This window comes from Mobula birostris, chromosome 15, assembly GCF_030028105.1.
Source record: "Mobula birostris isolate sMobBir1 chromosome 15, sMobBir1.hap1, whole genome shotgun sequence".
Classification (NCBI taxonomy): Eukaryota; Metazoa; Chordata; class Chondrichthyes; order Myliobatiformes; family Myliobatidae; genus Mobula; species Mobula birostris.
The window spans coordinates 5,140,195-5,163,055 of NC_092384.1; the positions used below are offsets into that span (position 1 = coordinate 5,140,195).

The 22,861-nt window shown below is 43.3% G+C and overlaps 1 protein-coding gene across 8 annotated transcripts in view; it reads right to left on the minus strand.

The window, feature by feature from the left end:
- The window catches only part of hydin (HYDIN axonemal central pair apparatus protein), a 981,559-nt gene that overhangs the window by 257,271 nt on the left and 701,427 nt on the right, over window positions 1-22,861 (minus strand). For 7 of the 8 annotated variants that reach the window (XM_072279252.1, XM_072279251.1, XM_072279249.1 and 4 more), the window contains 4 exons: window positions 20,773-20,988; window positions 19,032-19,240; window positions 10,086-10,268; window positions 4,388-4,507 (listed from right to left, as the gene is read on the minus strand). In XM_072279252.1, the coding sequence (XP_072135353.1) occupies window positions 4,388-4,507; window positions 10,086-10,268; window positions 19,032-19,240; window positions 20,773-20,988 (728 nt within the window). The remainder of the gene's footprint in view (window positions 1-4,387; window positions 4,508-10,085; window positions 10,269-19,031; window positions 19,241-20,772; window positions 20,989-22,861) is intronic. The other variant, XM_072279250.1, reaches the window with a different exon arrangement.

The following is a 22,861-nucleotide window of genomic DNA, read 5'->3' on the forward strand; positions in this document are numbered from 1 at the left end:
TTCAATATGATCATGGATGGCCTTAATTCCCTTACCATTTAAACATTTATCTATCTCCACCTTAAACAATAGTACCTAATGATCTGATCCTCCATCACCTTCGAAGACAGAATTCCAGGCATTCACTCCCCTCTGAAAGAAGGAATTTTTACACACTTCAGTTTTAAATGACCAGCTCCTTATTTTATAATATGTCCCATTGTTTGTGGCTTTCCCATCTCAACATATACCCTGTCAACATAGACTCAAAAGTACCCAGCGTCTCTTGATATGAAAACCCCTCATCCTAGGAACTGGAGGGAGTGGAAGGAGAGGTAAACATTTCAAAGTGTCAGCCAAGCATGACCAGTAAATGATCTCCAGTATGACTGAATGATTTTACAGCACCTACAATTATCACAACCTAGACAATACAGTGTGTCTAACTTGTGAATCCTTGAATTGTTGGATATAGGTAATTCTCAGCACACTGTTGAGTTACCAGTCTCCAACAGGCATCATGTCATTCCAGGACACCTCTCACTTGGATTGAAGCCCGATTAAAATAGGGCTATCCGAAGACAGTCACACAGCAGCACTTTTTGCCAGGCAGCAAATTCCCGCCAGACATCAATGAACATTTTAATATGGCGGCGCGCATGGACGCAGCGGCCCCTCGGGGAGTGATAAGTGTATCTAGTGTTTGTTCTGTTTGTCCTGGTCGCATAACATACAGTCGGAATATGCTCGTTAACATCAGGACATACTATGTCGGAAAAACTGATGAGTCCTGGTGTGACGTGGACAGTTTACGCTGCTATGGACTACTACCCGCTACCAAGCCGGCTGCTTCCCGAGGGAGGAGGAAGCGAAAATGCTGTGAGAGAAGACAGAGGAGGGGTAAGAGGGCCGGCATCCATGCTCGGCTAAAAGCTAACCCCACCAGGCCAGGGGTACCGTCCCTCCTGCTCTCAAATGTCCGCTCCATCGACAACAAGCTGGATGAGCTGCGTCTGCTGAGACAAACACCCAAAGAATTTAAAGACTGATGTCTGTATGTCTTAACGGAATCCTGGCTTCATGACAACATACCAGATGTGGCGATACAGCTAGAGGGAATGACATCGTTTCATGCGGACAGAGAAGCAGCTAGCTCCGGTAAGAGCCAAGGAGGAGATCTGTGTATTTATAGAAACAAAGACTGGTGTGTGAGCACTACAGCAGCTGCTAAACACTGCTCACCACTGGCGGAATTTCTCACTGTGAAATGTCGGCCATTCTATCTGCCGAGGGAATTCACCATCATGCTTGCGGCAGCTGTTTACGTAGCTCCCAGTGCCAATGCGAAGGCTAATGCTAACGAAGCACTGGGAGGCCTACATGAAGCCATCAGTGAGCTACTGACTACACATCCTGACAGCTTTGTGGTGATTGCTGGGGACTTTAACCACACCAGCTTAAAGACTGTGTTCCCTAAATATGTGGATTTCAAAACCAGGGGAGACAACACACTGGACTTGGTTTATAGTAACACACCACAGGCATACAAAGCAGCCCCCCGCCCCCATCTTGGCCACTCTGACCACATATCTGTCATGTTAACACCAGCATATAAACCACTGCTTAAACGTGTGAGAGCAGAGAAAAGAGAGATAAGGGTCTGGCCAAAAGGAGCAGCCTCAGCACTACAAGACTGTTTTTTGCACACAGACTGGGACATATTCACAACAGCAGCCTCCTATGACGACCACACAGACATCGAGGAGTATGCGGAGGCAGTAATCAGCTACATAGCCAAATGCACGGAGGATGTCACTGTGATGAAAACCTTCACCGCACGTGGTTATAAAAAGCCATGGATGACAACAGAGATGCGTTCATTACTGAAGGCCCGTGACACAGCCTACAGATCGGGGGACAGGAGTACGCTTCGCTTAGCCAGGTCTGCGCTTTCACTAGGGATCAGGAAAGCAAAAAGGGCCTACGCGGGCAAAATACATGGACACTTCTGTGACACAGGTGACACCAGATGGATGTGGCAGGGAATTAAAGCTCTGACGGACTACAAGATCAGGCAGAAAACTGATGACAGCGACGCCTCTCTTCCAGACAGGCTTAACAATTTCTTTGCATGATTTGAAGCATCAAACCCTACAGCAAGGGGAAGAGCCAGTCCCTTTTCACCATCTGACCAGCCGGCTCCAATCATTGATCCAGAGCAAACAGGGAGGACCCTTGCCAGGGTCAACCCACAAAAAGCAGGAGGTCCCGACAACATCCCTGGATGTGTGCTCAAGGAATGTGCTGATGTATTAGCAGATGTCCTGACAGACATTTTCAACATCTCCCTTAGTCAAGCTATTGTCCCCAGATGCTTCAAAACCTCCACAATCATCCCTGTAGCAAAGAAATCAGTTGTAGCCTGTCTGAATGATTACCGTCCCATTGCCCTGACCCCCATAGTGATGAAATGTTTTGAACGGCTTGTCAAGCCTCATATCACAGCCAGCCTCCCCTCATCGCTGGATCCTCTACAGTTTGCTTATTGTCCAAATCGCTCTACGGAGGATGCAATATCCACCACACTGCACACAGTTCTCTCTCACTTGGGCAACAAAGACACTTATGCCAGAATCCTGTACATTGATTTCAGTTCAGCGTTCAATACCATCATCCTGCAGAGACCAGTGGAGAAACTGTCGCTGCTTGGCCTTAACACTGCCATGTGTCGCTGGATTCTGGATTCCTTGACAGAGAGACCACAGTCAGTCCGTGTTGGCAGGAACATCTCTGATCCCATCACACTGAGCACTGGATACCACAAGGCTGTGTGCTTAGCCCATTGCTGTCTACACTGCTAACACATGACTGTGCAGCCAGATTCAAGGAGAACCTGATCATTAAATTTGCTGGTGATACCACAGTGGTATCATCAGCAAAAATGATGAAACAATGTACAGAGAGGAGGTCACAACTTGATGCATAATGTCACCAAAACCAAGGAGATGATCGTCGATTTCAGACGGTCTCAGCCTGAGCACGCACCCCTCAGCATCAGCGGCTCCACAGTGGAGAGAGTGGAAAACATCAAGTTCCTTGGGGTGCAGATCTCCGACAATCTCACTTGGTCCAGGAACACCACTGGGATTGTGAAACGGGCCCGGCAGAGATTGCACTCTCTGAGGAAGCTTAAACAAGCATCACTCCCCACTAACATCTTAACTACATTCTACAGAGGCGTGGTTGAGAGTGTGCTGACCTTTTGCATCACAACCTGGTACTCCAGCTGCAGTGCTGTCAACAAAAAAGCCTTGCAGAGGGTGGTTAGGGGAGCAGAGAAGGTTATTGGGGTCTCCCTACCTTCTGTCCAAGACCTCTTTCAGAGTGGATGCCTCCAGAAGACACGGTACATCATTAAAGACCCCTCACACCCTCTCCATGAACTGTTTGTTCTTCTGCCATCAGGCAAACGTTACAGGAGCATCAAAACTAAAACCACAAGGCTACTAAACAGCTTCCTCCCACAGGCAGTCAGATTGCTAAATAGCTGCTCCACCTGACTCTGCTTTGGACATTTTTAACTTGCACTGGACACCTATAACTCGATTTTAACTGACATGTGGCTGTTGTGTTTTACTATTTATTGTTATGTTTATTATTTAGTGTTGTGCTTGTTATGTTATGATTGCACTGCCCCTGAGAAACACAGTCTCATTCTGCCCTGCAGAGCTGATGTACGGTTAGAATGACAATAAAGTTTTTTGAATCTTGAATTGAATCTTAAAAACTTCAATTTGAATGCTCAATAAACTACACAAATACACAGTTATTTTTCAGTATTGATAACTGGCAACATGCATTGATAATTATCCACTATCAGTGTGAATGGCTTCATTGCATTGATTCATTGCCAAATTCCTTGCCCAATGAATTAACCTCTTATTTCTCCAACTCTCAATATTCTTCAGAATCAACACATGCAGCTAATAAAAATTTGAAATAAAACCCAATGCTTAATGTTGAATGTCTTTTTTTTAACTCTCCTTTTGTATAAATACAGAGATGGAGACTACACTTTAATTCCTGGAGATACTGAGATAATCCTGATATCCGATGTGCATGATGATTGCCCACCATATTTGTTCATGCCTTTACAGGTGAAATCCAAATTAGGGGGGGGATTGTACTCCTAGAAAACAGTGCCCATCACCATTTTCCATAATGTAAAGCTGCATCATCTGCACATGCTTCAAGAAATGCAAAAAGAGAAAAAAATGTGGTGATTTATTCAGACAGATTCCATTAGAATCTTTGCACACTGAATCCATTTTTGCACACTGATTTTTGAATTCTATAAGGACAAATTTCCATGACCCAAACACCTGTAAGATGGTTTTCCTGTACTTGCCTTTCCCTAGTGATTCCACAGAGCAAAGGTCCAAACTGAAACACCCCTGTGCTCATAACGTACTTCTTCCGAGGGATTTCCTGCTGTTTCAAACTCTTTATCCGATGTCTGAACACCACTCTAGAAAATCAAGTTAAAAGAATAAACAAAGGGTAGGACACCCAGCAAGTAAATAGGGAAGAACATTGTCCAAGGGTCTGATATCAAAAATAATAGTGGCCAGCTTCAGGTTTACCTCACTCACATCACAGATCAGGAATCAGTGGGAAGAAGCTAGCTGGATTCCCAGTTACAGGACTCTGGGTATGGTCATGAAATATAAGCCCAAGAAAATGGTGTATAAAACCATTGATTCTTGAGATAAGGTAGCTGCACAAAATTTAGGAAAATTGAAGATGTTGGAAATCTCAACATATAATCAGAAAATGCTGGAAATACACAATGGGCCAGGCAGCACCTGAAGGAAAAGAAAAAAAGTCAATAATCTTCAACTGCAACAATTGACTCTGTTTCTCTTCCCACAGATGCAACCTGACCTAGTGAGTATCATTCACCATTATGCCAATCAAAACATACAAAGACCACTAGAGCTAGTTGAAATATTAAACATTGATAAGTGAAAGGTTTTAATTAATTTTAAAAGCTTTAAAACTTTAAATATATCAAATAACTTAAAGCATTCAATTTCAAAGTCATAGAAACTTAACCCTCATGGGGAACACCCCTTTTGCATGCTCCATTCTCATCAGCCATGCACACTTTACTGTACATTTCCTTGTAAGTGTGATAACTAAATCTGAATTGGTATTCTGACTACTGCACTGCCGCTGCGATTACCTGAGACCTGCACCTGCCATACCTGCCCGAAGTCTGGAGAAGTAAAATGGTGAAAAACCACATCTGGAGAATCCTGGTTTTGGTGTGTGCCTTCAAGGAAACTGTCATCAGCTGGAACAACAGCTAGCCAAATGATGTTCAGCACAGGACACTCATCATGCTTCCTAGCAAACATCAGGAATTCCAGGAGGATCCATGATGTTTAGCTAATGGCAGGCTTTAAGGAAAACTGTGTGGACATAGTGATTGGCAGTTTGTGACTCGGCAATCCAGTTCAGTATCTTACCTCTGTGGGACCACTTCCTGGATATGTGCACTATTAGCCAGGCTTTAAGGGAATTTCACAGTCAGCTCGGTGTCAGTGGATATAGTGGAAGAACATAATATGTCATCCTGATTCTGTACTGGCTAACATATGGCAGTGTGATGGATCCCCCAATCCTGTTAGTATGCTCCACCATTCATTAAGAGAGTGGTTGACGTCCTACCTCATTGTCATTTTCCATCACGGAGTCCTTTAATGAGACATATTCACTACAGGCAGAAGAGAGGAAGGGGAAAGGAGCTGTCAACATTTCAGGTGGAGACCCTGCATCAGGACTGAGTTCCTCCACCAGACTTTGTTGAGCCATATTCACAGATATATAGACTGCTAAACATGCATAGGTTTTCTTCAGGTGCTCTGGTTTCCTCCAACAGTCCAAAGACATACCAGGTACTTTAATTCTCCCACTACTTGGGTAAGATTAAATCAGTGTGGCTCAAAAGGCCAGAAGTACCTATCTGTAGTGCATTGCTAAATAAAACAAAAATAAGTACTGCTAAATTCCTTTTGCTTATTCCAAGTGTTCGTTTCCTTTCACTTTCAAAATGCTTACTAATTTTGCTGGCTTCTGTTTCAACCATTACATCTCTCCCTCTGTAACATTGCTCAGTGTTTTAGTATTTGACAAACAGTAGGAGGGTGCTCATTTAGTAGAATTCATTGCCATAGAGGATTGTGGATATTAAGTTATTGTTTGTATTTAAGACAGAGATGGATAGGTTCTTGATTGCTTAAAAAGACAGTAAGTACAATTGAAGTAATGAATGAATCTACAACAAGTTCAGTTCAAAGTAAATTTATTATCAAAGTATGCACATCTCCAATTACTACCTTGAGAGTCACCTTCTTGCAGCCATTCACAGTAGAACAAAAAAATACAATAGAATCAATGAAAAACTACACACACAGACTAACAAACAACCAATGTGCAAAAGACCAACTATGCAAATACAAAAATAATTTGAAAATTCAATAATATTCAGAGCATTAATTGTACAGTCCTTAAAAGTGAATCCATATATTTTGGAATCAGTTCATTGTTGAAGATACTGAAGTTATCCACATTGGATAACATTCTTAATTTATATAAGAATAAATTGGATAGGTACATGGATGGGAGAGGTCTGGAGGGTTATGGACTGGATGCAGGTCAATGGGACTAGCGGAATAATGTTTCAGCACAGACTAGAAGGGCCGCATGGCCTGATTTCTGTGCTGTAGTGTTCTATGGTTCTGTGGTTTAGGAGCCTGATGGTTGAAGGGTAATAACTGTACCTGAACCTAGTGGTGTGGGACCCAAGGCTCCTGTACTTCCTCCCCAATGGCAACTGAGAAGAGAACATGGCCCGCACAGCGGGGGTCCGTGATGATGGATGCTGCTTCCTGCTGACAGTGCTCCTTGTAGATGTGCTCAGTGGTGGGGTGGCTTTTCTTGTGATGGACTGGGCTGTATCCACTACCTTTGTAGCCTTTTCTGTTCAAAGGCAATGGTATTTCCATACTAGGTGTGCATCTACTATGCAACTATAAAAGTTTGTCAAAGTTATAGATGACAAGCTGAACATGTGTAAACTTCTAAGAAAATAGAGGCGCTGCTGTGCCTTCTTTGTAAATAGCATTTGCATGCTGGACCAAGAACAGATCCTCTGAAATGATAACACCAATACATTTAAACTTTCTGCCCCCTTCTATCTCTGATCCCCTGATGAGTAATGGCTTATGGACCTCTGGTTTCTTCTTCCTGTAATCAACAACCAGCTCTTTGGTCTTGCTGACATTGAGTGAGAAGTTCTTGTTGTGGCACCACTCAGCCAGATTTTCAATCTCCCTCTGATTTGCCGATTCATCACCACCTTTGATTTGGCCAAAAGCAGTTGTGTCGTCAGCAAACTTGAATATGGCATTGGAGCTGTACTTAGCCTCATGGTCATAAGTATAAAGAGAGTAGAGCAGGGCCTAAGCACACAGCTTTGTGGTGCAGCTATGTTGATGGTGCTTGTAGCAGAGATGCTGTCTGCCAATCCATACTAACTGGGATCTGCTAGTGAAGAAATAGAGGATCTAGTTGCATAACAAATAACTGAAGTCTATGTCTTGAAGAATATTGATTCGTCTTGAGGGGATTATAGTATTGGAAGCCAAGCAGTAGTCAATGAAGAGCATGAAGTATGCATCTTCGCTGTCCTGATGTTCCAGGGTTGGGTAAAGAGCCAGTGAGATGGCATCTGCTGTGGACCTGTTGTGACAGTAGGCAGATTGGAATGGATCAAAGTTACTCCTCAGACAGGAGTTGATATGTTTCATGATCAACCTCTCAAAGAACTTCATCATAGTACCTCAGACTGTCAAAGCAAGAGGTTAAAGACATCAGGAAACACTTCAGCTAGTTGAATAGCTCAAGTCATTATTACTCAACCAAGTACATTGTCCAGGCCAGATACTTTCTGTGGGTTCACCCTCATAAAGAATGCCCCGACATTGGCCTTAGAGACCGAAATCACAGTGGGGCTTGTGAGAGGTTGTGGAGATCCCCCCATATTCTGTTGGTCCAACTAAGCATAAAAGGCATTCAGCTCATCCGGGAATAAAACCTTGTTGTCACACATGTCAGTTGGTTTTGCTTTGCAGAAAGTGACAGCATTCAAGCGCTGCCATAGCAATCAAGCATTCTTCTGTGATTCAACTTTGATCCAGAATTGCGACTTCACCTGTGAGATCTCTTTCCGGAGGTTGTGTCTTTCTTGATTGTCAGACCTGAATGTCACCAATCTAGGCCTCAGCAGATTGCAGATCTCTTGGTTCATTCAGGGTTGCTTGTTGTGGAGACACACTCGTCAGCAGTGTCTTTATAAAGTCCATGACAACCGTGCTGTATTCATTCAGGTCCTTTGATGAGTCCTTGAACATGGCCCAGTCCACTGACTTAAATCAATCTGGTAGCCGCTCCTCTGCCTCATGCAACCACCGATTTGCTGTCCTCACCCCTGATGCATTGCTCTTTAGCCTCTGCCTCCATACAAGTCCAGCATCCGATGGGGAGAAGGCAGGAGAATAGGTTTGAGAGAAAAATTCAGCCATTATTGAGTGCAGAGTAGATTCGATGGGTGAAATGGTCTAATTCTGCTCCTCTATCTTCTGGTCTAAAGAGAGCTTAACCTCATAACCAACACCAAAAAATTCTCTGTGATAGTATTGTTCTGGGACCATTGAGCTGTTAGCATCCCAACTTGTTCAGGCTCTACTTCTTGAGAACTGGTCTCATTTCCCCACAGGTCTCCAGTCCTACCTCCTGCTCCAGTTCTCCAGACACACATCCTTCTGTTATCCTAAATTTGCACTCACCAGCATGTATCCAGAGATCAGACCTTGCTCATGCCCACCTCCTAGAATTCTGCCTTTGACTGGATTGTACCATAGAATGGTTTTGTCACAGGAGCTGGACATTTTGCCCATGAGGACTATGGTACACTCCTTTCTAACTCTGGTGTTGGCACATTATGGAGTATGAGTTCTGGCCATTTGCACTCCTCCCTATACCGATCATCAGCAACAGTGCAGGACTGGCAGAGGCCTTGGCTAAAAAAATGTACACATCTGCATTTGGTAAACCTCCCAGAAGCACTCACAGAGACTACTCGGAAGATTCTCACCATACAGAAAGCAAGAGCTGAGCTGAACACAAATCAGCCCACAGAATTAGTAAGTTGAAGCTGGCTGCAGCTTCAAAAATATTAAATAAATCTAAATCAACAATTTTAATGCAAATAACAAAAAATTCAAAAACAAAGACATTAATTAAATAGTTTAATATACATATAAAACATTTACAAAATGTATAAAGCACTTCCTAATCATATACACACACTTTATCATACAATCTATGTACATAAGCTATCTTATGTATTTATATTTATTGTGTTTTTCAAAATTATTATTATTGTGTTCTTTAACTTTTGTGTTTTTTTTTGTGCTGCATCAGATCCAGTGTAACAATTAGTTGGTCCTTTTTAAAGGTGTATGGGAAATGATATTAAACAATCTTGAATACTTCCAAGCACTTGCAAACAAATTTGAATGCTTTAAAAAAAGTTAAGGTAACAAACTGTAAGAGTTTTAAAAATGTTGAAAAGATTTACAAAAGCACTTGAGGATAGTAAACTCTCTCTATATTTTTCAAAATTGCCAACATCTGAGCTGAACTTTTTGTAGATGTTCCATTCAGACGATGATGAGAACACTCCTTGTTCACCTCAGGCCTTAGATTCAATGGTGTGTAGAATACTGTACTCAGACCAACTCTCCCTCCTCTGCAGCAGTGGCAAAACACAGTTTGGTATCCAGTGCCAAGTTTCTGACAATAACTTTATGAGATCACTAAAGACACAAGTTTAATGTTTCCTTCCTTCCAACACCAAAATATTTCCATTTGCTTTCAGTTCAGAAGAGCTACTGAATTAAACAATTCATGCAATTATCATCACACGAATTAGGATCAGCATCCCCATAGCATTCAGCTTCACTTTTTTAAAAACCCACCTGGGATCCTGGCTTATAGTTGGGAAGGTACAGATTCCTCTGCAGTAGAGCTTGTAGCACTTTTGTGTTCCCAGAAGTTCAAAGTTCAGGGTTTGGTCAAATGTCCCACATACCACTGAACTGAAATTCACTTGTAAGGCAACCTCCTCACCAGGTTGCACGATCCAACGGTAAGGAGGGGCTCTGTGGGGAAGATCAAAATAATGATTTTAAAAAACGTTCACTGAGGTCAGATGAATAAAAGCAGAAGTTATGGGTCAACACTTATCTTTATTTTACTTAGAGATACAGCAAGGAACAGACCATTCCAGTTCAGCAAACCACTGATTAACCCTAGCCTAATCACAGGACAATTTACAATGCCCAGTGAACCTACTAAGTGTTATACTTTTGAACTGTGGGAGGAAATTGGAACACCCAGAGAAAACTCACGCACACATGGGAAAGAATGTACAAACTCGCATACAGAGGACATAGGAACTGAACTCCCAACTCCAATGCCTTGAGCTGTAATAGCGTAGCATTAACCGCTACAGTACTATGGTGCTTTCGGCTGGACAGAAAAGTTTTTTTTGGAATTTCCTGACCAAAGACCAGGGAGAAAAGGGTCCTTCAATTTCTATAAAACAAGACAAAGAATTTTCCAAATATGACCTAATCACTGAGGGCAATAATTATCTATTGCAACAGATCTGTAAAATTAAGCATGGGGAAAAACCACGTGTCATACAAATTCGTTCATCCATTACACTTAACTGGTCTAACTCAGCATTCAACTCAAATTTGCTGTCACGATCATGGGCTTGAGTAAATATGTTGGTTTCACCTTCTTCAAATAGATTATAACTTGTTTGACATTCACGTTCCCAGTTTAACAAAACCATATAAAGCTTTGAGTAATCTTTTCCATGAGTTGACCTAGGATGTTCTCGCTGAGTTACCTGTATGAACCATTCCCTTCAACATGTGATGACTATCCCACAGTGTGTCAGTCAGCTTTAGCAGCCTGATGCAGTGACCATGAAAGAACACTGATATATAAGACACGGAACAGAGACAGGCCCTTTGTTTGTCCACTGAGTCTGTACCAACTATGATCTCACTTGTAACTCTCGGTTCAGCTAGCGGCCTAATCCAGGGGAAGACAGCCCTTGGCCCAGCCAAACTTAAGAAACCTTGTTTGGGTGGATGCTGCGCAATGTGTTCCCTGTTACAAATCAGTACCATGAAATAACAAACAGTACACAATATGCAATTAAACAACTGAGCTTTATAATTCTTAATTTGACTCTATGATTAGTAAAGAAACAAAAAAGAAGAAAAGGGCCCATTCACATGAAACAGTCTTATGCACAGCGTTGGAGCTCATGGTTCAGTCCACTGGTTTCCCGTCGACCTCCTCCAAGCGTAGCCGACCCTCAGACCCTTAATACAAGTCTACTTCGTCCGGTGGTCTACCAACTCCCTCCATTTGCGTCTTCTCTCCTCATCTGTCCCTGGCAAAAGGCCGTGAAATCCCTTCTGTCAGACCCACAAGAAAGAACAACATTCCTCTCATTGGATAGCCCCACATTCCAAAGTCACCCCTAGTCATAATCCAAACATTGCTGCTACAGACAAACCATTGCATTAGCAATGAAATATAATAAACAGTTTAAATATTCCTTCACTCTCTTCCAACTTTAAAGCAAAACTCCATGAGCCATTATCACTAGAGGAAATATCCTCTGCTATCTCTGCATTGCAGTCTGGTAAATCTCCTGGACCTGATGGGTTTTCTGCAGAATTCTATGAATCATTTTCTTCACTGCTTTCCTCCCAATTATTTTTAGTTCTATCTGATTCATTTAAATATGGTAAATTGCCAGCATCATTTAACGAGGCATGTACCATTCTTTTAGCCAAAAAAAGGTAAAGATCCAATAGAATATTCTTCGTATAGGTCGATTTCTTTGTTAAATGTCGATGTTAAAATTTTGGCTAAAATTTTGGCTCGTAGATTAGAGAACAGTGTACCTTCTATTATTTCTGAAGATCAAACTGGTTTTATTAAAAATCGCCTTCCCTTTTTTAATATACGGCACTTATTTAATACCTTATATTCACCCTTATTTGGGACTCCTGAATGTGTTATTTCTCGATGCGGAGAAAGAGTTCGATCGTGTGGAATGGAATTACCTTTTTGCGGTGTTAGAAAAATTTGATTTTGGATGAATTTTTATTACATGGATTAAATTGTTATATTCATGTCCCACCGCTTCTGTTTTGACCAACTCACAGCAACCCCAGTCTTTTAGTCTTAAACGTGGCACCCGTCCCTTACTTTTTGATTTGGCTATAGAGTCACTGGTGATTGCATTTCGTAGCTGTGCTGAATTGATGGGGATTTGGAGGGGAAGTATTGAGCATAAAGTTTCTCTTTATGCCAATGATCTTTTACTATTTTTATCAAACCCAACTACCTCCTTACCCCCAATGTTTTCACTTCTTAATAAATTCAGTCAGCTTTCCGGTTATAAACTTAATTTACACAAGAGCAAACTCTTTCCAATCAATAGAGAAGCACAAGCATTAGTATTTCATGGCCTCCCTTTTAAAGTAGTTAATAATCAATTCACTTACCTTGATATTACAGTAACAAGGAACTTTAAGAACTTTTTTCGAGAAAATTTTGCCAATCTTCTAAATTCTATAAAACAGAATCTGACACAGTGCTCACCCTTGTCCATGTCTCTGGTAGGTCGAATTAATGTTATTAAAATGTATATCCTTCCTAAATTTTTGTATTTTTTTACAGTATTTACCAATTTTTATTTCTAAACCTTTTTTTGATGCGTTAGATTCTATTATTTCATCCTATGTATGGAAGGGCAACCGTTCCAGACTTAATAAAGCTCACCTTCAGAAATCTAAAAAGGAACGTGGTATGGCCCCGCCTAATCTTCATTTATATTATTGGGCAGCCAATATTTGTTGTCTTATTTTTTGGTCTTTCTTCCATAATCAGTCTGACTGCTCAAAATGGGTGGCAATGGAGTTGAATTCTAGTAAGGATCTTTCCATTTCTGCACTTCTCGGTTCCGCACGTCCTTGTCAATTGCCTGGACTAATTGTTAATCCTCTTTTTGGGCATACTCTGAGAATACGGGCTCAGTTCAGAAAAGATAATAGCCTTCATGGTTTCTCTCTCTCCCTCTAGCCCTATTTTACACGATCATCTTTTCCTACCTTCCATGCGGGATTCAACATTTCACGATTAGTACAGAAAAGGTATGAGGCGCTTTGAAGATCTTTTCAAAGGTAATCGTTCTGCAACTTTTCAACAACTGTCTGTACTCATTTCTTTAGATATCTTCAAATTAGACATTTCATTAACCCTAAAATATCAAACTTTCCTGAGATGCCTGAGAAAAACATTGTGGACCTGTTTCTTTGTATTAATCCATTGGGTAAAGGTTTAATATCTGCTATTTGGGATAAGTTAGTGATCTTGAGGTTCGATAAAATTAGAACTGCCTGGGAGCATGATTTAAATATTTCCTTATCTGATGCAGTTTGGGATTCAATTCTTAAGTCAGCTAACTCAACCTCTTTATTGCTCACCACTGCCTTTTGCAGTTTAAGGTTGTACACAGGGCTCAGATGTCTAAAACTAAATTATCGCAGTTTTACCCTGACATTAGTCCCATTTGTGATAAGTGTAAAGGGGGTGAGGCTTCTCTTATCCATATGCACTGGGCCTGTCCTAGTCTAGAGAAATTCTGGAGAGCAGTTTTTTCAATTCTATCCCATATTCTTAATTGCCACTTAGAACCTAACGCTCTGATCGCTCTTTTTGGTACATTGGGTGATGTAGACATGCACTTGAGTCCGACTAAACGTCGAACATTATCTTTTGCCTCTGTCTTGGCTAGACGGTTAGCTCTTCTTAGGTGGAAAGATGCTGCCCCACCTACCCACGCTCAATGGCTTAGTGATATTATGTCCTGCTGGACCTTGAAAAGATTCATTATTCACTTCTTAATTTGGACATAAGGTTTCATAAGGTGTGGGGACCTTTTCTTGAATATTTTCATAATTCCTCTTTAGATTAAGTTTATCCTTTTTTTTATACTACAATCCCTCACTTCCAGCTTTTTTTCCCTGTAAGTTTTATGGTTTTTTGTTGTGAATTACGTTATAGTTTTGGTAGTCGGCATTATATTTTCTTTTTTTATATATATTTACAGCTCTGTGGGGTTGAATGCTCTGATTAATTTTTCTTTTATACATAGAAATGGATGGCCTGGGGTTTTATAGTGGGAGGGTGGGGAGGACACTAATTTTATATGATTTTATTTTGGGTGCTTTTTCCTTATTGTTAGGAATTATATACTGGACACGTTTGTTTTGCACTGTATAAATCTCCATCTTGTTGATGTTTTTTTTTCTGCCGCTGTATTGTAGAAAGGCATAAAAAATTAATTAAAAAAAAGAAGCTCCCAATTGATCCACCGCTCAATCCTGCCTCTCATTTCCCTCTGCCTTAACCGTGATGGCAAACTGATGCATGGCCTTCACCCCCGGGGCAGGAGCGCTCTCCCACTCCTCGTCCCTATCCAGTCCCTCATGCGCCCGTCGGGACAAAACATCAGCATCAATGTTCCTGCTTCGCGGCCAGTACTTCAGGCTGAAATCACAGGCAGACAACGCTGCCAACCACCGATGGCCTGTGACATCCAGTTTCGCCGAAGTCAGGATATAAGTTAGGGGGATGTTGTTCGTTCTCACCTCATACTTGGCCCCTTAGAGGTAGTCACTCAGCTTATCTACCACCGCCCATTTCAATGCCAGAAATTCCAATTTGTGCGTGGGATAGTTTATCCTCAGAGGATGACAGACTCCGGCTGACAAACGCAACGGGTCTCAACCTGGTGCCCTGATGCTGACACAGGATGCCCCCGAAGCCCTCTCGGCTGGCATCCATATGCAGTACATATGGCAATCAAGGGTCCGCAAAAGCCAGCACCGGTGCCAGGGTCAGCAGCTCCTTCAGTGACTGAAAGACCTCCTCACATTTTGCATCCCACTTCAGTCCAAAGTGTTCCGACGGGCTACGATACTCTCCATTCTCCTGTCCTTTTTCCCCTTCCCTTTCTTCCCCAAGGGCAGGTAACTGCACAGAAGCTGGTTTAACAGATGACTTACTTTCGCATAGCCTTTCACGAACCTCTGATATTAATCACAGAACCCAAGGAACGAACGCAGAGCGCTCTCAGTCTGGGGTCTTGGCCAAGTGGTCACCGCCTCGATATTAGCTGGATCTCTAGGTACCCCATCCCATGAGAATATGTACCCAACATAGCTAACAGACGTTTGTTTGAACTGGGACTTGTCCAGGGAAAGTTTTAACCCTTCAGCTTTCAGGCAGCCCAACACCTTCAGCAGCCTCACTCATGTTCTTCCAAGTTGGATCCAAACACTATGAGGTCATCCAGATACACTAAAACATCAAGCTAGTTCATCTCCCCCACCGTCTTCTCCATGACCCACTGAAAGGTTGCAGGGGCTCTCGATATGCCCTGGGGCATCCTTTCGAACTGGAAAAGCCCCAGGGGGCATATAAATGCTGTCTTCTCTTTGTCAGCCTCATTCATGGGGATCTGGTAATATCCATTCTTCAAATCCAGCACTCTGAACCACTTTGCACCACTCAGACAGGCCAGCGCGACTTTGATCCATGGAACCGTATACTGGTCAGGGACAGTGCACCTGTTCAGAGTCCTATAGTCCACACACATGCATACCTTCCCATTCTTCTTCCGGGCCACTACTACTGGGGATGCACAGGGACTTTGGGACTCAATAATGATCCTAGTATCCTTCAACTTACACAAATGCGGCTGCACGTTTTCCACGTCTGCAGGAGCCAGTTGGTGCGACCTCTCCAGTGTCCTTGGTCACCGGGATAGTGTGACGAGTGCTCTTGGAACAACCCACATCAAACTCGTCAGTGGAAAAGACACCTTCCAGCTTCAACATCTTCCCTACTAACCTCCTCTTCCAATCCGCAGGCACTGGGGAGTCCCCAAAGTTGAATAACTCAGCTGTCAACTTTCCCCCCTTTTCCAATAGTTTCTCCCTGGCTTATCTCACAGGGACACTAGACATTACTGTCACTGGGAACTGGTGCGTCAGGGGCATCCCCCGCTTGAAGATGACCACCCTATTCTTAGTGTTCCTGACAATCACTGCCATCCTGCTCACCTGTACAACTGAGGGCTTCGGCAGTTCGGGCTTCACCAGTACCCCAGCAGGAAATCCTGACTCCCCCGTGTGGTCTGCCGGAGTATCCACTAAGAAGGCTTCGCCCTCAGGCACTCCAGGAAATTTGGGGGTCCCCATCACTCGCGCTGCATCCCCAGGCCATACTACCATTGGCTTCAACTGGGTGAAAAACACAGTCACACGTCTAAATTCAGTATCCAGCCTAATGCAGCCACGCACTTCCTCAAAAGCAGCTCGAAACACTGGGTGCACGGACAGTGTTCTCAGAAAGCTCTCGCCAGCCTTCTCCTTGCAGGCCCCCATGAGCTTCCTCACAAGAGGGGTGTTGGTCCCCACCAGAATTGAAACGCCGCCCTTCTCAACAGGGTCCAGACAAACCAAGACGAATGTATCCAGGACCTCAGACACTCCCACATCGGCTTGCGAGAACTCCAGTTTCACTGACAAATAACCGTTGTATGGATAATCACTGGCACTAAGCCCCCAGAACTCCAGTGCCCCATCTGGTGTCAATGGTAAATGCTTCAGATACCGGTTGTAAAACGAACGATACAACAACGTGACCTGCGACCCGGTGTCGAGGACGGCTTTAGCATAAATACCCTCTATTCATAGCGACACACTGGAGCATGATCCCAATAAACCTTCAGGAATTGGGCCTTTTGCTTTCGGGGATTCCTTGGTATATTGCTGGGGATGTGCTCCCCCACCAGGCCGTTCCGTCACTGGGTCTTCTCTAAGTTTTCTCAACATCTCTCTCTACTGAACTACCCGGGGGCTCACTCTTTTTCTGGCGTGACACCTGCTGCCAGCAGCCCTCTGCATTGTTCATCCCCTTGGGGAATCCACTCTCCCGTCAGCTCCATCATATGGGGGGGGGAGGTCACACCCGCTGATAACAGCCGACATACCTCCATTCTCAACTCTGCCACAATCTCCTCTACCGCTCCCCAGGGTAGGCTATCTTTGGTCACTTCACCACAGGGGACTACTACCGAGGACTGTACCCTGCTGACGGAGGCCTCCCATGCCTCCACCGCATTCTCCTCTTCCCGTACCTCTCTGATCAGCTCAACAAAAGATGGAAGGAGTGCGTCTTTTGACTCTGTTAGAGACCCCAAGCAATCATGTCATGGGACTGGGCGCCCTTGGCTATCTGGTCCAATCTTAACTGATCCACCTCAGCTGCCTGAATGACCCCTCTGTGCTGCAAGTAATTTAATTGCCTCTCTAGCCGAAAAATATAAGCAAAAAGCTTTTGCCCCTTCTCCTGATGCATGTTCTGAAACCCACCATGAGCTCCAGCGGGCATCCTGTCGGGCCAAAGTGCTTGAATATATGTGATTAACAGCTGTCGCTACGGGATACCGCAACCTGGCGGCTCTCACGTCAGCGGCCTGCCCACTCAAACTCTCAACCAATCTCTGTTGTTTTACATCATCAGAGAACTGCCACTCATCTAACAACTGAGGGGTCTGCTCCACCCAAGTCTCACACTCCTCCTCCCCTTTAGGAGCGGGCGTTATTCCAGAGAATAGGTGGAGCCTACCAAGCTGGCACCTTGAACCCGGGCATTTTTCCATTTATTCACCAGAGAGGTAAGGGCAGATACTAACTCAGAATTCTCACTCTTCACCGGGGGACGTGGACCAATTAGACATTCCAAATCCAACTACTCCTTCTCCTCACTCCTCAGAAATGATAGAACCCTGTTTTGAAATCTCCGCCCCCAGCTACCACTATGTCAGTGCTAGTCTGCATTAAAACAAGAGCTGAGTCCACCATTTTGTCAAACCTCCGCTCCACAATCGCAACTTTAACAGTACTTAACAGGCGAATTAACAATTCATCTGGAGTACGAATATCTACCCCATTGGTTCAAAGCTCAGCATCCAATGAAATCAATCCCGAATGAAGCCCCCACAATTGTAACTCTTGGTTCAGCTAGCGACTTAATCTAGGGGAAGATAGCTCTCAGCCCGGACAAACTTAAGAAATCTGGTGTGGGTGGATGCTGCGCAATGTGTTTCAGTACCATGAAATAACAAACAGTACAAAATATGCAATTAAACAGCTGAGCTTTACAATTCTTAATTTGACTATATGGTTAATAAAGAAACAAAAAAAAAGAAAAGGGCCCATCCACATGAAACAGTCTTATGCACAACGTTGGAGCTCACGGTTCAGTCCACTGGTTTCCCGTCGACCTCCTCCGAGTGTAACCGACCCTCAGACCCTTGCTCCAAGTCCACTCTGTCCGGTGGTCTACCAACTCCCTCCATTTGCGTCTTCTCTTCTCATCAGTCCCCGTGAAATCCCTTCTCCCAGATCCCAAGAAAGAACAACATCCCTCTCATTGGATAGACAAACATTCCAAAGCCCCGTTACCTTTAGTCATAGTCCAAACATTGCTGCTACAGAGAAACCATTACATTAACAGTGAAACCTTACAGCACATTACACACTCTACTCTAAGCAGGCTGGTGAACCTATAGAGCAGTCCAGAGCATAATGAGGGAAAAAAAAAAATAAATTAAGATTAAATGGATGAAATTAACTTTGTGCAAATAACTCTCATCCAATGAAATTTGCATTCTATAACAGTTTTTGGCTTAGGTGCGGTACATTACCAATACAAATCTCTGCAGTGTGACGCCCTTCAGTGCAAGTACAGCTTACCGGACTGCTGTGCTCTCCTCTTTGGCTGTTACTTCAATTCCACTGCCGTGGTCAACGTCCGACAGAGGTGAAGGTGCACCAACAACTGAAGAGCGAGAATCACGCCGGCCCTTCCGGTGGCCACCAGAGCGGCGTTTATCACGGTCCACCTCAGCTTTCTCTATTTTGTCTTTCTTTGATCTCCCTTTCTGCTGAACCGCTGCTTCTTCCTGGTGAGAAACAGGACAACTGTCTACAAGACTCAGAAAGGCAAACTTGCATTGCTACGTCACCTTTCTTAAGCCAGAAAGTGGTGAATCTGTGCAATTCGTTGCCACAGGCAGTTGTGGAGACCAATCATTGGTATATTTAAAACTGGACTTAAGATAGATTCTTGATTAGTCAGGGGCATGGAGATATGGGGAGAAGGCAGGAGAAAGAGCCTGAGTAGGAAAAAGGAAATGGATCAATCATGATGAAGTAGCAGAGCCGACTCAATGGTTCTGCTCCTATAACTTATAGTCTTTCATTAGCTCAGAACATCCAAATCATTGTGCAGTCGTTAAAGTACAACTCAAGCACAGCCACACAAAATGCTGTAAGCTGGCCATGTTCTAACTGCTTCCGTTTACTCACTGACCAGATAACCTATTTATCCAATCAGAGATAACCTCCTTCTCCAGCTTTGCAAATTATTGAACTTTCTTGCAGCCTTCTGATGAAGGATATTTAATTTGAAGCATTAACTGTGTTTTTCTTCCCACAGATGCAGCTTGACCTGCTGAGTTTTTCCAGCATTTTCTGTTTTGTTTTGATTTCTGGCACCTACAACCTGTTTCTTGATATCTGAAGTGTACTGCAGCACATCAGGCAATTTGTGTGTGCCAAACGGCAGAGGGATGCTTCTCCCTCGGCACTTTCCCCTGTAATCACAGGAGGTGTAACACCTGCCCCTACATCTCCCCACTCACCACTATCCAGAGTCCTCCGCAACACTTCCAGCTGAGGCAAACACTCATAAGCATCTACTCTGGCCTTATTTATTGCATCGTGTGCTCTCAATATGGCCTCTACATTAGTGAGACTGGATACAGACTGTGTGACCGCTTCACCAAGCAACTTCACTCCACCCACATGGCCATCCAGATCTCCTAATTGCCAGCCATTTTAATTCCCCTCCCCATTCCCACACCAATGTTTCTGTCCTCGGCCTTCTCCACTGAGTGAGGCTAAACAAAACCAAGAGGAACAGCATCATTTTCTTGGCTGCATGATGACTGAATTCTCCAATTTCCACACACACAATTCCATTGATACTAGCTGACCCACTGAGTTCCTCCAGTTTTTCATTTATTACTCCAGCAAAGGCAATCTTTTGTGTCTCCAGCAAAAGCATACTAACTAGGTGGCCTGGCTTTGAGGATAAAAGCCAAAAAACACACCAAGGAAACCCACTGTGCCCTAAGGATGGTGAAATAGAACCTTCTATGTCTATTGAGGAAATAGAGACAACTTGGGTTTAAATCTCATCTGAGTGACTGTACCTCCAGAGTAACTCGTCATACTGCACTGCTAGGATCAGCCTAGGTCATGTGTTCAGAGGTCCAAAGCATGGCTCAAAGCCATGAACATAGCTTACCAGTCCAGACCTATACTCTAATATTGTCTTACCTTGATAACTGCGATCACCAGTTCAGGTCTATACAATGTCTAACCTTAACCATCGGGGGTGTCAGTTCAGACCAATACTCCAATGTCTTACCTTAATCACTGGAACCATCGGTTCAGGATCTTGTTCAGACTCTTTCTTATCTTCAAATAACAAATGTTGTTCTTCTGTCTTAGATGAAAGTGAGAAGTGGCTCAGCACATCCTGCGCTGAACTGGGCCTCCGTTCTACAGGGTACTTCACCACTGAAAACAAGGCAGCTGGTGGAATAGGGGGACCACCCGGACCCAAGCCTAAACTGTCTAGAATCTACACAAGAAAAAAACAATGTGAAATGAATAATTATCAAGAAGGAAGTAAAATATTCATTCATTAGGCTTGAACAATACACTTTTTCCTGATTTAAGGTGCAAGAGGCAACTTCAATGATATGACCATTAGTAAGAGAAGCACAAACAAGAGATATGGCTGCAAAAATAAGGGGTTGGTAATTTAAATCTGAGGAGTGGAGAAATTTCTTCTCTCAGAGCAGAGTATATCTCTGGAATTCTCTGCCCCTGAGGGTGACAGAGAATATACATAAGCCACGATGTGAGAAAGGCTTGCAGGGCCATGCAGGCTACTGCTATGGCTTGTTCCCTCTTACTTTATAGAAATGAGGACATTGTCATCCTCTTTTCCTTGCTGTGAGGGATACAGGACACTATCTTTCTCCCTCTATGATCACACTTACTGGCAACTCATAGAACAGGAGTCATCTTTCTGCTTTTATCCTGTGTGACTTTGAAAGGCAGAGGAAATGAAGCTAGATTGTGTGTTTTTTTTTTCAGGTCTCCCTCTGTTTTCTCATCATATAGCTGGCAGGGCCTCCCCCTAACCCTCTGATGCATCACCAATTTATCTGCATCTGTGTGTGATTCTGCTCAGGTGGTTGTTGCCACTGGAGGTATGGAGACAATGACTGCAATGACTGGCAAACCTGACTGTCCATTTCTCAGATGGGAAACTGAGCAGAACAATGCCACTACCATTTCCTTCAGGATCAGCCTGCACCAAATCACCTCTGATTTTCTTTTAAAATCAGTGGTAATTGTGAGATCAGTAATTAATGTGCAATTGACTCGATCCAATTCACCACCACCAGTGCATTTCTTTTGATGTCAAGCTCCCTACTTCTCATCTCAGTCCAACTGCTCAGCAGCAGCATTCAAAAGTACAGCATACACTGGTCTTACCAGATTGTCTCAATACCATCTCCCTCAACTCCACCATGGCCCCTAAAGTGTCAATATGCCTGGTAGGCTTAAACCATTATCACCACAAATTCTGCTCTGTGTCCATCAACTTCATCTCTCTCTAAGATGCTGTGAGAGGTTGGATTCAGCTGGTCAGGGCCTCACTGGCACATTTAATTGAGCTCTGAACTATACACCTGAGCTCAGTAAGGTGGCTTAGCTGTACTGTAACTCAACTATCCAATGCCTCAGCTCATCCACAGGTAAAACCCTCAGCTATAAACTTCAACACAGTCCAGTCTACCTTCCTCATTCTAGATTTAGTAAATGACATCCAAAACACTTTTTGCTTGTGCTCTGATATGTATTGCCACATTCTCCCCAACCTTCCTAACCTCCCCAATCAAAGAATATCTCACTTTTAAAGTTCTTATTTTCTAATCTCTTCAAGGTGTGACTCTTCCCCATTATTGGTCATCCTCTTGATCACTCCTGATTTCTCAGCATTGACAGCTGTACCTTTAGCGTCCTCAGTTCAGGATTCCTTAGATAAACTTTGTAGCCTCTATATCTCTCTAATCTCCTTTACAACAGAACTCAGTATTATCATTCCATTTAAGTCAGTATTAAATGTACGTTGCTGTTGTTGTTTTGTTGCTTGTTGTGTTTTTGTTGTCTTGCCAAACACTGCGGTCACACTATGATAGCCCCAGAACATGTGACAATACTTGTGGGCTGTGTCCATCACTCCCCTAGGTTGTGCCAGTTAACATAAACAATGTATTTCACTGAATGTTTCAGTGTACAGTATGAGTGGTAAGTAAATCTGAATATACCCCAACATGACAATGTACTTCACTGAAAGTTTCAGTGTACAGTATGAGTGGTAAATAAATCTGAATATACCCCAACATGACAATGTACTTCACTGAAAGTTTCAGTGTACA